This window comes from Mastomys coucha, unplaced genomic scaffold (genome assembly GCF_008632895.1).
Source record: "Mastomys coucha isolate ucsf_1 unplaced genomic scaffold, UCSF_Mcou_1 pScaffold9, whole genome shotgun sequence".
Lineage (NCBI taxonomy): Eukaryota > Metazoa > Chordata > Mammalia > Rodentia > Muridae > Mastomys > Mastomys coucha.
In genome coordinates, this window is record NW_022196915.1 from 62,310,456 (window position 1) to 62,326,861 (window position 16,406).

Genomic DNA, 16,406 nt, shown 5'->3' on the forward strand with positions numbered 1-16,406 from the left:
TAGCGGCATCTAGGCAGCCATGTCAGCACGAGGTAAACTTTGCACTCCATAGAGAACAGTGCAGCTAGGATTTTCAAATTGTGACAGGCTCATCAGGATGCAATCTCACAGTGAAGCCACAAAGGACTTGTCCCCCCTTCCTCTCTCTCTCTTTCTTTCTTTCTCTTTCTCTCTCTCTCTTTTTCTTTCTTTCTTTCTTTCTTTCTTTCTTTCTTTCTTTCTTTCTTTCTTTCTTTCTTTCTTTCTTTCTTTCTTTCTCTCTTTCTTTCTCCTGTATATGTAGCTCTTGCTGTCCTAGAACTAGCACTGTAGAAGAGGCTGGCCTTGAACTCAGAGCTCTGCCTGCCTGTGCCTCCCTAGTGCTGGGACTACAGGCATGTCCTTTCCTCTTAGGTTCCAGGTGGGAATAGGAAGGCCTGCTAAGGTGTCAAGGCTCACACGGTCTGTGTAGCTTCTCTCTCGAGTTCCCAGGGCAGGGAATGTAGAGATGAGGTGGGGTGCCACTCCACCGACTTTCTTCAGGAAAGCCTTGGTGTTTCCTATGAGCTGTCCATGACCAGGAAGACCTCCATCAAATGACACTTCCAGTTGTCTAGTTGTCAATGTATGACAAACTCAGTTGTTTTGAGTCTTGGCTGGTTATCATCAGTAATTATGGAATTCTGTGGGAAAACAGAAGTGGAGCGTTCTCCCAAGGGATGTGCCTCAGTAGGGGTTAGTAGCCTGTATTTCTTCCTCATCTCCCACCCAGGATTCTGGTGACCAAGTGGACTAGAGAATCCATGGGCTGAAGGGGGCTGTGGTACCCAGAGCATTGGAGAGGCCTGTGTTTTACTGCTAAAAAGACATGTGGTCTCAATGTATTTTCCATCCCCCAGTCTGCAGAATGAGACAGAAAGAGCTGTGACATTTCTGACATGCTGACAATGCTTTATTAGTACACAGGGTCACATGCTAGAAATGGGGTCAGGAACTACCAAATTGTGGTTAACAACTGTACCACAATCTAGTTTTTTGTTGTTGTTTTCTGATTGTTTGTTTGAGACTGGGTTTTTCTGTGTAGCTCTGGCTGTCCTGAAACTCACTCTGGTGATGTTGGTCTCAAACTCAAAGACTTGCCTGCCTCTGAGTGTTGGAATTAAAGGCATTTGCTGCCACTATTTGGTCCAATTTAGATTTTGTGTGTGCGTGTTTGGAGATGGTCTATGTAGCTGAGGCTGGCCTCAGTCATGTGGTTCTCTTGCCGACACCCTCCTACTGCTAGGGCCATGGGCCTGCACCTCCATGCTTGGCTTCTTTGCTCACTATGCAGGCAAGCAGATAAGCCCTCCACACAGCTTAACACAGTTCTCTGTTCTCCATCCTCTTTGCATAGGAGTCACAGGGGCTCTAGAATTGGGATGGCCATTTTCTTCATAAACCCACCATCGTGCGCTGAGGAATCTTCCCCAGTGTTTTCGTCAGTTGTGCAACTCAGTCCTTAGGTCCCGCTGTGCACGCTGTCCTAGCTGGCTCACTTGGAGGCTGCTGTGTTCTTTCCTGAGCTCAGGTAGACACACCTTCCCTTAGGAAGCCCTTTCCTTCGTTGGGAAGGCCTTGCTGCCAAAATGTACCACATGTGGAAACCTCCTATTTCCAAACATCAGGTTAGATGCTAGCAATGAACAGCAAGCCATCGGATTAACCTCCAAGAGTGGTTCTCTACCTTCCTAATGCCCAGACCCTTACATACAGTTCTTTGTGTTGTGACCCCCAACCACAGATTTATTTTCATCAATACTTCATAACTGTACTTTTGCTACTGTTATGAATATTCCTGTAAATATCTGATATGGAGGGTAGTCTTAAGTGATCCCTGAAGGGGTCACAGCCCACAGGTTGAGAACCCCTGATGTTGATCTGGAGGTGAGATTCAGAATGAAGGGCAGCTGGCTGGGCTGAAAGCCATGTGAAACTGGAGTATGTGAGGTGTGAGGGCCTGATTTGAGCAGTAAGAAAAAATAATGGAAAAAAAAACCAATAAAACAAACAAACAAACAAAAAAAGGGACAGTTGTAGCTGGAGAGATGGTTTAGTGGTTACTAGAAAATCCAAGTTCAATTCCCAGCACTCACAACAATCTGTTAACTCCAGTTCCAGGGGCTCTGATACCATCGTCTGGCTTCCATGGGCACTGACTGCACACAAGTGGCACATACATACATGCTAGCAAAATCCCCAAACACAAACTAAATTTCAAAAAACCCAAGTTTGGACCCTGCTAAGCCAAAGCAAAGTATATGCAGTTCTGCCAGAACACAGGGTATATAGGTTGTCAAGAGGCCAATCTGCAAAGAGCAGAGTATCTCCAGAAACAGGAAATAGCAAAGATCACATGGCCAGGGGCTGGTGAGATGGCTTAGTGGTTAAGAGCACTGACTCTCTTCCAAAGGTCCTGAGTTCAAATCCCAGCAACCACATGGTGGCTCACAACCATCATTAATGAGATCTGATGCCCTCTTCTGGTGCATCTGAAGATAGCTACAGTGCACTATTGCACTATTTTTTTTTTTCCCCCGAGACAGGGTTTCTCTGTGTAGCCCTGGCTGTCCTGGAACTTACTGTGTAGACCAGGCTGGCCTCAAACTCAGAGATCCGCCTGCCTCTGCCTTCCAAGTGCTGGGATTAAAGGTGTGTGCCACCACTGCCTGGCTCAGTGTACTTATTTATAATAAAAAAATAAAATCCTTGGGGCAGAGTGAGCAGGGACTGAATGAGCGGGGTCTACTGGAGCGACCAGGGGTAGACTGGAGTGAGCAGGGTCCTAAAAAGTTAATTCCCAACAACCACATGAAGGCTCACAACTATCTGTACAGCTACAGTGTATACTCATATGCATAAAATAAATAAATACATCTTAAAAAAATAACATGGCCAGAGAGAGGGTGGCCAGTCCCCAGGACTGTGATTTTTTTTGTTGTTGTTTAAATGAGACAGGGTCTCACTCTGTAATTCTGGCTATCTTGGAACTTGCTTTGTAGATCAGGCTGGCCTCGAACTCGAAGATCTGCTTGCCTCTGTTTCTGTTTCCTAAGTGCTGGGATCAAAGGGTGTGTGCCACTACACCCAGCTGTGATTAATATTTTTTAGGCACCTTGAATTATTTTTCTCTCCCCTCACCCTTTAAGAACGAACTGAATGAGTCTTGAGCAGGGCGAGACCAAGAAACCACTGTGTGACCAAGGCAAATGTTTGGGGCACAGTGACATGGCAGAAGCAGGTGGCCTTACAGGAGGGGCAAGTGATGCTACAAAGTCCCATGAGGAAATTAATCCGCAGAGTTCATGAGCCTGTCGGTTTTGGCCTCTTGATTTCAGTGGGATGTAGATAGGTGAAGCTCACCCTGGGCCTTAGTGCAGGGCCTCTGCCATGCACAGTTTTTTGATGGGACCACAGAGCAAAGCCTTCTTCAGACCATGTTGAACCAGTTGTGAAACCAGGAGGACACTAGAAATTAGTTTCCCCAACCTCCCTGGTGGTCTGAATAAGAATGGCCCCCATAGGCTCATATATTTGAATGCTTGGTCACTAGAGAGTGAAAATGATTAGGAGGTGTGGCCTTGTTGGAGGAAGTTTGTCATTCCGGGTGAACTCTGAGGTTTCAAAGGCTTACGCTAGGCTAGGCTAGGCTAGGCTAGGCTAGGCCCAATTCTCCTCTTTCACCTGGCCTGCAGATCAGGATGTAGCTCTCCACAACTGCTCCAGCGAGATGGGTGCTGCCAGGCTTCTACCGTAACCGACCAAGCTTTTTAAACAGTAAGCAAGCCCCCAACTCCATGTTTTCTTTTGTAAGAGTTGCCTTGGCTATGGAGTCCCCTCCAGCAATAGAACAGTGGACTAAGACACTCCCCCATAGCACAATGGTAACCCTTTACCAGCCTCTGCCCAACCACGCCCTCAAACCAGAGCCTCTCCATCTTCTGTGACTGGCAACAGGGACACCTTACCCACTTGGCACATGTGAACATGATACCAGGAGCATGTGAGACATCAAGTGTAATTTCTCGGCTTCTTTTCTGGTGTACCTTCATGGGCTTTTTTCTCAGGAGGATTCAAATGAAAACAATGGAAAAGAACCACCTGAACCATTAAACTGATCCTCTAGGCAGGGGACATAGACCAGTGGCAGAATGCACTCCACAGGTGTGGATTCAATTTGGAGCACTCCAGCCTGTAGTCTTGGCCACTCAGGAGGTTGAGGCACAAGTTTGGCATGAGCCTGGGAACTTAGGGCTGCCTGGGCAATACAGGAAGACTTTTGTCTCAAACAGCAAACAGAACTATCCTGGTTCTTTGCTATCTGTGCCCAGCCGACTACCCAGCATCCATTTGTAACACAAGCATGTGCAACTTGAACTCACACGTGGGAGTGTTTCATTTCAACTTATTAAGCTTGCAAGCCAAGGCTTGCTCGACTTTCCGACGGATCTGTGTAGGTGGGTAACAGAATGTGATCTCAGAGCTGGCTGTTTGATGCTGCTAAGGTTCCACCTGCCAACGCTGTCTGAGAATACTGAAGCTTTCCTTATGAGCAGGATAGAAAACCTAGTAAGTAATGACTCTCCCTCCACAGCTACACTGCAACAGAAGAGAGCTCTGGAGCCTTTCAGCGTGTCAATAGCAACCACACTTTCCTATGATGGAGAGAAGTCTTTGCTGGCTAAACTAAGTGCAGGCAGCAGGGATGCATCAATCAGGCCCACCCTACTTAGTCCCACAGGCCAGAAACAGGAGTGGAGACATCGTGGGCTGGCAATAGTAAAAGCTGTGACTTGCGTTCAAGTCTTGGCCTTTCGGCTCCATTACCAAGACACTGCTGCCCATGCCACGTCCATATCCCCACCCTTTTTTGAGAGGATCTGATATAGCTCTGGTTAGCCTGAAACTTGGTAGGTAGACCAGGCTGGCTTCCACTTTCTTTTGCCTCCTGGGTACTGTGATTAAAGGCATGTCACTGTGCCTGGCAAGACACTGCTTTACTGTCTATTGCTTAGAAACCAGCCCTTTCCCACACTCCAGTGGCTCAGTGTTCTGCCTCCTACCCTATTTCAGTGGGGCTGTGTTGTTCTCAGCCTCTCTCTTAATCCAGTGGCTCCATTTACTTGGGATCAGTTTTCTCAAACATTTGGCAAGTCACAGTAGAGGTGCGTTTCTGTCACCAACCAATGCTTCACATAAATGCTTCACTCCACTGCTGGCTTTTTGTGGCTGTTCTTTCAACGGACTTAATGCTATGCCCAGGCACGCTCTTCCCTTTGAAAGGGTGTTTATCAACATTAACCCCAGGAGAATATACCAAGGCAACAGGCAACCAGTTCAGAGTGGGGACACTGTAGACTCCATTGGCAGGCTCCTGGCTTGTGTGGCAGTCAGGGCATGTGTGTGACACTGTGTCAATGTCCAGGGAACATGCCTATTCTCTTTACCTGCCCATAGTCCTCTGAAGGGTGTTCTTGCTCAATGGTGGGATTTGAGGTAACTGCTAACTGTAAAGCCCAGGTGGGGAGAAATGGAACCCCATTCGTTTCTTGGGATAGCCTTAAGCTGGTTAACTGTTAGAGACACTCTCCTTTTAAACTTGGGTGCATGTACACACAATGAATAGTTTCAATGTACAGACTTAGTGAGAGAAACATCCTGCCCTGCCCCGTGTTCCTATCTCCCCACAGTGGCACTTTTTTTTGTTTTTGTTTTTGTTTTTTTCTTTTTTGGTTTTTCGAGACAGAGTTTCTCTGTGTAGCCCTGGCTGTTCTGGAACTCACTCTGCAGACCAAGCTGGCCTGGAACTCAGAAATCCGCCTGTCTCTGCCTCCCAAGTGCTGGGATTAAAGGCTGTTGTAGACATTCTATTACACAGACTAGGTACAAGATAAGAACAATCATCCCCCTCCCGCCCCCCCAGTGAGACAAACTGAAGCAATCCCCCCAACCTGGCCCTTGGGCCCCCAACTCTGTTCTTTGTTCTTCTGCAACTCCCAGATGTCAAGAGTCAAAGAACTCCACAGCCCTGGCCTCATCGTGAGCCTGGGACCCCCAAACCAGCTCTGGCTTCCCCACATCTCAGACTGCATTTTCCCACCCCCAGAATGGTGCTTCTCTACAGCCCAGCAACCACCCTGGTAGCAGTGTGGGATAAGCGCAGTCAAACATGCCTTGTTCCATCTCCCCAAGCAGCTGTGCCCAGTGGTTAAGTGGATGCAGGTCTACAGTAGCCTTCTCCTCTTGCAGATGCTAGATGGAAAGTACTCCCACATCAAATAAACGTACAGAGATGTATTCAACTGTATGTATCAGTTGTTCTTTGTCTTCACTATGGGAAGAACCCACCATGTGACTACCTGGCACTGTGTTCTACTATCCGGAACACAACTAAGCAGTTTCCAGATTTTGGTGATTAAAGCTATATATAGGCCCTTCCTTACCTTCCACCCCAGACAGGGTTTCTCTGTGTAGCCCTGGCTGTCCCAAAACTGGCTCTGTAGACCAGGCTGGCCTAAACTCAATAGATCTACTGGGATTGAAGGTGTACACTACCATGCTTGGCAAAGCTTTAGGATTTAAAACATGTAACTTCCTCTCCTAGTGGTAGGACTGCTGGGTTGCGTGTTTAACTCTGAAAGAAGCTTCTAAAATGTTTTTCAAGAGCTGTGTCATTCTGTAGAATGTGTCTCGACAGTGTCTGCGAGACCTGGTAGTTTTCCTTGCACCTGACAGTCAAGTTTCTACAGGAAGGTTTTATCTACTCCAGTAGGCATGGAGCATGTTTTTGTGGTCTTAATTCTGTTTCTCCAGTGACTACCGTTGTTGGACAGCCTCTCACGGGCTACTCATTCAACCCTTCATGAAATGCATGTTTACATTTATTGCCCACTCAAAACCGTGTAATTTGTTTTGTTATTGGCTCAGAGAGATCTCTTTATAGTTTCGATGTAAATCTTTTATATGAAGAACATACTGGTACAAGACATATAACTGAATCATTGTGGAAAGAACAGTGTTTTCTTTTGATGTTTGTGCCACAGCCAAGTCTCTTTGGAGGTCCGCATCTGAACTGAGTGCCCACTAATGTCCTAGCTATGTCCTGGGCACAGCACCACTGTCATCTAGAGGATGTCTAATAGCAGACCATCAAAGGACCCATGCGGTAGCCTGCTGCTGTTTCATCAGACCCACCTTGAACCCACCTCTTTCTTCTTTCCATCCAGTTAACAAAGGCTCCTTAGGAGCACTCCCACCAGTGCTGGAAGGGAGGGCTCTGCTCATCCCTTTCCTGTTGCTATGAACCCGAGTCTGTTCCCTCCCCAGGGTTGTGCTGCTTCTGGGAAGTCCAGCTGTTCCAGGATATTTATGCGAAGTCAAGTCAGGCTTCTGAATATTCCCATTGACTGGATGAAAGGCAAGGTAGTTAACAGGCTGTGGCTGATACAGAGAAACAGAAAGGGTAACCCAGGGGTAAGCCCATCAAGAGACCAGTCAGGTATAACTTCCACTAGATGTTCTATTAATGAGAGCATGATCTTACTGGCATCTATAAGGCAAACTCTGAGCAGAGGAGGCGTCCGTATGTTGCAGGGAAGCATCTCAGAACAAAATGGCAAGTTCTGTGGGAAGGGACATACTGTATCACTTACCCAGCATGTGGCAGGTACCCGGCACACTTAGTTCTCAGTTCTCACACCATCCCCTGGGCTTCTGGACACTAGGCTTCCATTTATCATGAAGCGGAGGGGGGGTGAAGTTGGAGTGGATGTGATCAATGAATAAATGTAGGAAATTGTCAAACAATAAATAAAAGATTTTAAAAAGGAGGAGACAAGGGGCAGACCACATGTGGCTCCTATACCAGAATGAGGCTGGTAAGGCTGAGGGTGGATGGTGACCAGGAAAGCCTTCCTTAGGCAGACCTGTGGCTTACAGTGGGAGGATGGAGAAACATTTTTCTCACAACAGCAAATAATGTGGCAAGATTCTTCTTTTAGTGAAAAATTACTTCCTTGCTTTAAGTATACAGCATTTTCTTAATTTTTGGCATTTGAACTGCTTGGCTGCTGGCATCCAGTAGCAGAAGGTGAACCGTGCATGCGCTCTAAGCAGCTTTTCTTTGTGCTTACTCTGTTGAAGCATCTGCTGCTTTACAGGTATGATTTTGGACCACTTTACCACGTGACACTGTCCTGAAGAAACTCATCGTGGACACGTACTTCTTCCATCCACAACAACTGAGGTGGAGGAGAGCACCAGCCTTCGCTATCTATCTCAGTGCACTACTCGACAGCCCTGCTTTGGTTGGCAACAGAATCTGATAGCAAAGGGTTAGCCCCGGCCTATACAGTGAGTGGGAAGTAAAATTCTCAGGCCAGAGCCAGTCTCTAAGGAACTTACATCTGGTTAGAGAGATACAACTTGAAATTGGAAAGTTACTTGATTTTCAACTGTCATTTTAAGGGATTTAAAAAAAAAATATTTTCATTTATGTGTCTGTGTGAATGTATGGACATGTATGTGTGGAGAGACCTGTGAAGACCTAAGAGGGCATGGATCCCTTGAAGCTGGAGTTACAGACAGCTGACGAAGAAACTGACTTGGCTGCTGGAAACCAAACTCATATCCTTTGCAAGAGTAGTGTGTGCCCACAACCACTGAGCTAACTCTCCAAACGGAACATTAACTGTCTAGAGTTTGGACTGTTTCTCTTTACAGTATCACAGGGTAAAATAAGCCAATGATAACACTTGCCATTTAATACAAAGGGGACAGGTCTCTTTATTAATGTATGTTTGAAGGTGAAACATTACCTCTGTAGAAAGGGACTAGTTCCCTCTTCAGTTTCAGGAAAAGGACCTTGGGCTCTGTGTTCCTTTAATAGTTTCTTAGCTGATGCTCCCCACCCCCTTCTCCTTTCTTACCTTAGTTCCTCAGAGATACAATTTTCATTTAGGAAATGTCCTATTTACACTTGCAAAGTTAACCAATAAGAACAAAAGGAGTTTTGATTCCCAGACCTCTACCCATACCATAATTTTTTTCTTTTATGAGGGAGGGTCTTGCTATGTATTCCAGGCTGGCCTCAAACTCACTTGCACTTGCCTGCCTCAGTCTCCTGAGTGTTGGACACAGGCATGTGCCAGTGTGCCCGCTGAATGGTATAACACAGGTTTAGTCTATAAATAACATCTTTCTCTTCAAAAAACACTTAAACGTTTATGGAACCCCAGCTTTAACAGTTTACTGAGAGGATGGCAGACCCAGGTGTCTTTGTCCTGTCACGGCAGGCAGGCAGGCTGGCAGGCAGCGTGTGCTGGCTGGGCGGCCAGGCCTGCTTGTGGCTGTTAAGCAGTGCTTCTCTCAGTCACTCTTCTCCTCTGTTTGGTAATGCCTGTACTCTGGCTTCAGCTCCCATGTATTCTTGTGAATTCCTTTTACATTCTGAATGCCAATTTCTTTCAAGATTTCTTTCAGGTATCCCTAAAAACCAAAACCAAAAAAAGCTCCACAGATGAGATTATCAAGGCAGGAAATAACACTTAAAATGAAATACACTATAAGTACTCACAAGTAACAAAAACTAGCATCCTTAAAACCCAGATGGGGTTTCTGTAAAAGGGTTCAACAAACTGTTTTTCTGATTCTACAATGTATACTTCACTAAACACAGAAACATGTGCATCAAAGGCCTAGAAGCCCCAAACAGAGAGGAATCTAGAGGAAAATGGCTGCTTGATGTTTACTGAATTTGGTGGAGGGCAATCTGCTCTTGACTTCAGTGACTTAACACTCAGTACACAGACTACAATCAGTAGTTTTATGAGTATCCACACAAATGACACACACTGTAGGGATGGAAAATAACAGTCAAGAAGCAAGCATATGACGAGTAGTTAGAATTCCTACTTCTATAAGATGTGTTTTTCTTTAAAGACAGGATCTCATTATGCTAGACAGGCCTCAATTGCCAGAGTTCCATGAGCCTCTGTTTTCTGAGTGCTGGGAATAAAATCATGAGCCACACCTCATTTGACCCAAGATGGATCTTCAAACCTGAGTTTCTGACTACCCCTTTCCTGTGGAATAAGGAAAGGTATTCTCTTTGTGCTGCCTGAGCCTGCCAAAGCAGAGAGAAGACTAAGAACTATGAGGGTGCAGGCTTCTTGGGCTCGGCTTACATTATTTTATGTCCCCAGAACCTGCTTACCAAATGATTACTGGAGTCACAGAAATTAAGACTGTGTTAAGTGTACTACAAAACCCTGCCTTTGTTTGCCAAAGCCCACTGAAGCACCCACTATAAGCTGACTAATACAAATGACAGTAACCTCTAGAAGAGAAAGGAAAGCTAGTTATTCACAAGTGTTGTATTCTGCCACAAAAAGTCAAAACAAACAAACAAAACAAAAAAATCCCAACCAATCTAACTTCTGAATATCTGCTTTAAAGAACTAATGACAATATTTAGATGGTTCTTCTCACTGTAGGACATATAATTCACCAAAAGGAGAGGCACTAATGGGTGAGGAGCTCCTGCCTAGATAATATTTGCACTGAATACACTACTACCCAAACCACATTATGTGTGTATCTTTAGCAAGCCCTTGTGTGTCCATGGCATGCAAGTGTATATAGACAGGATTTTACTGTAGCCCTGGCTGGCCAGGAACTCTCTTATGTAAACCAGCTAGTTTCGAACACTGAGATTTACCTGCCTCTGCTTTCAGAGTACTGGGATTAAAGCTGTTTGCCATTATGGCCACTCCCTTTATAAATAGGGTCTGACAATACAGTCTAGGCTGGCCTGCAACTCTGTATGTAGATCAGGTGCTTGCCCTAAACTAGTGGAGATCTCCCTGGCTCTGCCTCCAAGTGCCACCAGACCCAAACTTGTCCTTGTTTTTTTTTTTTGAGACAAGATCTCATTAAACTGTCCAGACTGAGCTCAAATCTGTCTTCTTCCTTTCTCCGTCCAAGTCCCTAGCTGACTCTGAAGATCCGACCTACCTGCTTTGAGGCTGTTACAGCTCTCTTGACACTCCAGGATTTTTGAAGCACTTGATATTCTTTGTTCTCAGAACCTCAACAGGACATGTTATCAAACAGTCAAGTCCCTACCTATGCTGATCTGAAACAATGCAGCACAATCCATTAACCCATAGGTAGGCTGCCATCTAGAAGTTTGTTTCTTTTTGAGACAAGGTCTCACTAAGTAGCGCTGGCTGTTTGGAAACTCTCTCTGCAGACCAGGCTGGCCTCAAACTCACAGAGATCAGCCTGCCTCTGCCTCCACCTCCCGAGCGCTGGGATTAAAGACGTGCACCACCAGGCTTGTCTTCTAGAAATTTAACAGCTGGGAAACTAGAGCTCTGTGAGGTCCCTGGAATACTTAGCACCTCTGTCTACTGGACAGCCTTCCTAGCAAACAGGCCCCAGCAGGTGGCAGCAACCAACTAAATGAGGTCTGGGTTCCCCAGGCGGCTTGCCTGCCTCCCACACCTTCTATAGTTGGCTTTGCTGAAGGCATGAGTGTGAATGAGTAAGCATTAAGGCTTGGGCAAACAGGTAATGTGCACGTCTGTCATCTGCTATTTCAAATTACACTTGAAAAATGGGACACTGTTCATAAACTACTTTCTAATTAAACTGGATGCATAAATGGAAAATGATGGGTTAGGCACAAATGATTCTCTGTTTAGGTGCCAAGGATGACATCTTTGTAAAATTCCAAAGAATGGGTCATTGTGAAGCTGCTAAGATCCTGTTGCACAAACAATCACACAGTTGTGGATGCACAGCAGTGGTCCAAACACAAACAGCAATCACCAGGAGCATTTCAGCAGCCCAGAGAAAAGCAGCTCTTCTAACTTCAAGTTGTGTGCTTATCAATAATCTTGGCTAAGAAACAGAAAAGCCAGGAAAGGGTTTAACACGAAACAGTAAGAATGTCTTCACTGGGGTGGAGAGATGGTTCCGCCGTGAGAGGTTAGGCTCTGTACTGATCCAGTTTTGGTTCTTTCTGTGCATAGACTGACTCTAGGGCCTTATCTCTCTCTGTGTCTCTCTCATCTTAAACTGAGCATTACCAGGTCTCCCTGTAATCACCTGTACCACTCGGCGACACCTGTACCACTCGGCGACACCTGTACCACTCGGTGGAGTGGGGATGCTTGCACAACAGGTTAGGCAGCAAAAACTGGGGAGATGCTAGGAAGGTCTGTAGAAATGAACTCCACCAACTCTGAGCCTTTTCACTTCTGGAATTTTTAGTTTTCCCTCTGGAGTAGGCAGTGGCCAGTTTGAGGGACAAAATGAGTAAACTAAATTGCACATTCTGAATTTGAATGTGACATTAATTATGAAAAACTGTGTTGCAGTTGTATGCAACAAAGCATATCTGACCACATAATAATGTTGGAGATAAAGTGAATTGAGAGATGAAATATTACAAGTTTTATGAAGGCTGAAGATTGTTAATCTTGTCCCCCCCCCCTTTTCTTAAACATTTCTTTATGTTTACTTATATGAGTATACTATAGCTGTCTTCAGACACATACCAGAAGAGTGCATCGGATTCTATTACAGATGGTTGTGAGCTACTTGTGGTTGCTGGGAATTGAACTCAGGACCTCTGGAAGAGCAGTCAGTGCTCTTAACTGCTGAGCCATCTCTCTAGCCCTTGTTTCCCTCTGTTATCCATTCCAATATTTACTCTATCACTGACTATGCCTTCCTTAGTCTTCCTTGCAAGACCAGGCATACACACAGGCAAGCACAGTGAGAGCCACATACACAGTGTGTGGTAGAGAGCACTGGGAAGGGCTATGGCCCCTGTCTATATAGGTGTTCTTTGAGGATGGGTACTGGACCATTTCAACTGACAGCAATTCTGTGCAGAAAGAAGCACACCTAAAAACTGGGCAAGTTTCCAACTTACTTTCCCTACCTCAATGCTTGCATTTCAAAAGGACGCCAGAAACAGGTAGAGCTTCACATCCCATGGGACTCTGATGTTTCTCATTAGCGTGTGGGCCATGATGCAGCACATCATTCTAACACAGGTTCAGCCTCAGTGCTTCATCAAAGGGATGTGTAGGAGGCAGCTGATGGCAGGGCAAAGTGCCACAGCTTCTGTTAAGGACGCAGCAAAGCACACCTGGCCAGAGGATCAGGACAGGCCTTATGTTTGTGGCTCAAAACTGTGGTGACCGAGAAGTCAGGATTGGCCAATGACTTCCTGACCACGGCCAAGCCTAGGACTAGGTACAAGCAGCCTGTGATTCCGTTCCTCTGCTGACTACTACCCAGCCCAGCCAATGCAGTTCTATCCTCTCCAGCTCTGCCAACCTAAGAGGACTGATCTGCATCTGTCAGAAATTTCAGGGATAAGCATTATTTACATAATAATGAATCGACTGAACTTGACTAAGAACTGCTCTGACAGGGAGCAGATTGCAGCTCCTAATGCTTTCAGTAAGTTAATCACAGACCCCACTTGGCATTGAGTCATAAAGCTGGTCCTAAAAGCTTAAATCAAGTGTCCAATATGTGTGCCCCAAGTGGCACACGAGGAATGTGTCTTATCATGGGGTACAAGTGGGAGTGTGTTTGTTACAGACAGAATTTTCTGTGCAAGTAAGTTGACTCCTTTCAGAGATGTCGAGAACAAAGGACTGACTTACTAATGAAACAGTTAGTGACTGACTCTGAGGCACACGCGTGCTCATTAAGAAACAAAGTACACATTAGGAGTAAGCAGCGAGAGAGGACCAGATGCTCCACTACTTCAGACAGAATAAACTGTGAACAGGAGACGGAAGGTGGTGCTGGGGCTTCTGTGCAGCATGGGCCTGCGGGTTTCTTCTTTCCTCCTCATTGCTGCCCCACCCCATCCTGTGTCTTCTCTGGGTTCTACTGCTTGTATTTCTTCCTTTGAAAACTCTAAGCAGCCAACAGATGGGAAATGAAATGGTCAAAGGATAAAACGCTGTCTGACTCTCCATTTTATTCAAACCTTGAAAAACCAGATAATTATTGCATTAATATCTGTGTGCTAAAAAACCCTCATCTATCTGGCAGTGGCAAATGCCTTACAGGTCTGAAGGGTTCAGATAAAGTTCACTTTCTTTTTAATTTTAAAACAGTGTCTCAGTGTATAGCCCTGGTTGGTCCTTGCTAGATTCAAGCTCACCTCCTGCCTCTGCTCCCCAAATGCTGGGATTAGAAGTGGCTCATTTAACTTTGGTTGAAGACAGTATTGAAGACAATATTGGAGTAGGTACTTATATATGTAATGGGCTGAACTTGGGCTCTGATGGTTTAAATTTGGGACCAAACCAAACATTACATATACTTGAAATAATTAACAACCGGAAAACAGACAGCCAAATCTTAATAAAGGAGAAAACAGCACTTATTTTGAAAAATAGCTAAATATGAATTTTTTATTTTTATATTTTGGTTTTTGGAGTTTCTCTGTGTAGCCCTGGCTGTCCTAGAACTCACTCTGTAGACCAGGCTGGCCCCAAACTCAGAAATCCACCTGCCTCTGCCTCCTAAGTACTGGAATCAAAGGCGTGCGCCACCACTGCCTGGCTGAATATGAATTCTTATTCAGGATAACGTGTCGAGGCTTGTCTAAAGTGGATCTGTAGTTTGGGGGTAGGTGACTGCTAATGGACAGGAGATTTTGGGGTGTACGTGAACTGCTTGCTCTAAAGCTGACTATGGTGATGGTTTTGTGACTTTCAATACTAAGGTACACTGGTCTGTACAGTTCCATATGGAGTTTATCTTGCAAACAAAGGCTTTAAATTAGGAAGAATGATAAATAAATAAAGCTTCATGCGCTAGCAAACATGTATAGCCCAGCATTTCAGGAGGCTGAGGCAAGGAAGAAGCTATGTACAGGGCCAGGCTAGACTATTCCCTGAGTTCAAGGCTGGTCTGGACTACACAATGAAAAAAGAAAGAAAAGTTAATTTTCCAGCCCAGCAGTTTCAGTGCGTGTCTCTACATGTTATCAATAATTAAAGTTTCGGAGAGGTCCAGTCTGGGAATAAGGCTGCCTGCTTGTGCAACAGTCTTGCTCAGGCAGCTGAGGGAGACTGGAGACCCAGATACAGAGCCCTGGCGGCTTTTCTCTTTGCTGCTAATGCTTCTTGAACTGACTCCTACATAAACAAGACTCTTTCTTGAAGAAAATTGTTTCCATATGGACAGCAAGCCTGAAAACTCACCTCTCCAGCTTGTTTAGGAACTAAAAAACAGCAGAGGGCAGTTAATGATCTCACAGTTTTACTTTACTCTTTAAAACTGAGTGGAGAGGCGGCTCAGAAAGAACACTGGCTGGTCTTCCAGAGGACCCAAGTTCAGTTCCCAGTACCTACACTAGGTAACTCACAACCATATGAATGTCAGGTCCAAGGGATCAGATACCTTCTCTTCTGGTCTCTGCAAGAACAGGCATACACACTCTTTACTATGGGTTACCAGTTACAGGAAAATTCCATTTATATTTTGCCTATAAATAACTCACAATTTTATTTCTTGGACATCTGTTCTCAATACTATCACCCATGTAGCTACTTCTTTCTATACACGCTTGAGTTGTTTAGGCATGTTAGTGATTTTATCTTAAAATATGACCTCATTCACAAATGAGGTAAGAAAAGAAAAAGCCACAGAAAACCAGAGACAATGAGAAGCTGGGTCTGCTGGTACATGCCTGTAAGTCCTAACCTCAGGAAGAGCAGACGAGAGGGCATCAAGGTCAAGGGCAGCAGAGCTACAGTTCCAGGTCCAAGGCAGTCTGGGGGCCTAGTGTGACCCTGACTCAGAAACCAAAGCTAAAGCTGAACCTGGATAGAGCTGAGGGTCCCCAGAACCAGGAGCTCCAGGTCAGACCCAGCCTCAGCCAGTTCTTGACCAACCTGAGCTACGGGATCCTGTCCCAAACTGACTGGTACTTTACATGCTTCCATTTTTAATAGTATATTTCTCTTCCTTAATAAATTGTCTGTATTTCTACCAATAATAATAGTGATGATAACAGGGCCGGAGAGAGGGCTCAGCAGTTAAGAGCACCGACTGCTCTTCCAGAGGTCCTGAGTTCAAATCCCAGCAACCACATGGTGGCTCACAGCCATCTGTAATGGGATCTGATGCCTTCTTTATGTCTGAAGATAGCTACAATGTACTCATACATAAAATGAAATCTTGCTGGGCAGTGGTGGCGCACGCCTTTAATCCCAGCACTTGGGAGGCAGAGATAGGCAGATTTCTAGTTCAAGGCCAGGCTGGTCTACAGAGTGAGTCCCAGGACAGCCAAGACTACACAGAGAAACCCTCTCTCGAAAAACCAAAACCAAAAGCAAAACCAA

General features: G+C 45.4%; 1 protein-coding gene across 1 annotated transcript in view; it reads right to left on the reverse strand.

Annotated features, from left to right (window-relative positions):
- Positions 1–8,775: 8,775 nt before the first annotated feature.
- Positions 8,776–16,406, reverse strand: part of Gtf2f2 (general transcription factor IIF subunit 2) — a 120,322-nt gene continuing 112,691 nt past the window's right edge. Inside the window, exon 8 of the mRNA XM_031362802.1 lies at positions 8,776–9,504. Within this exon, the coding sequence (XP_031218662.1) occupies positions 9,385–9,504 (120 nt within the window). The 3' untranslated portion in view covers positions 8,776–9,384. The remainder of the gene's footprint in view (positions 9,505–16,406) is intronic.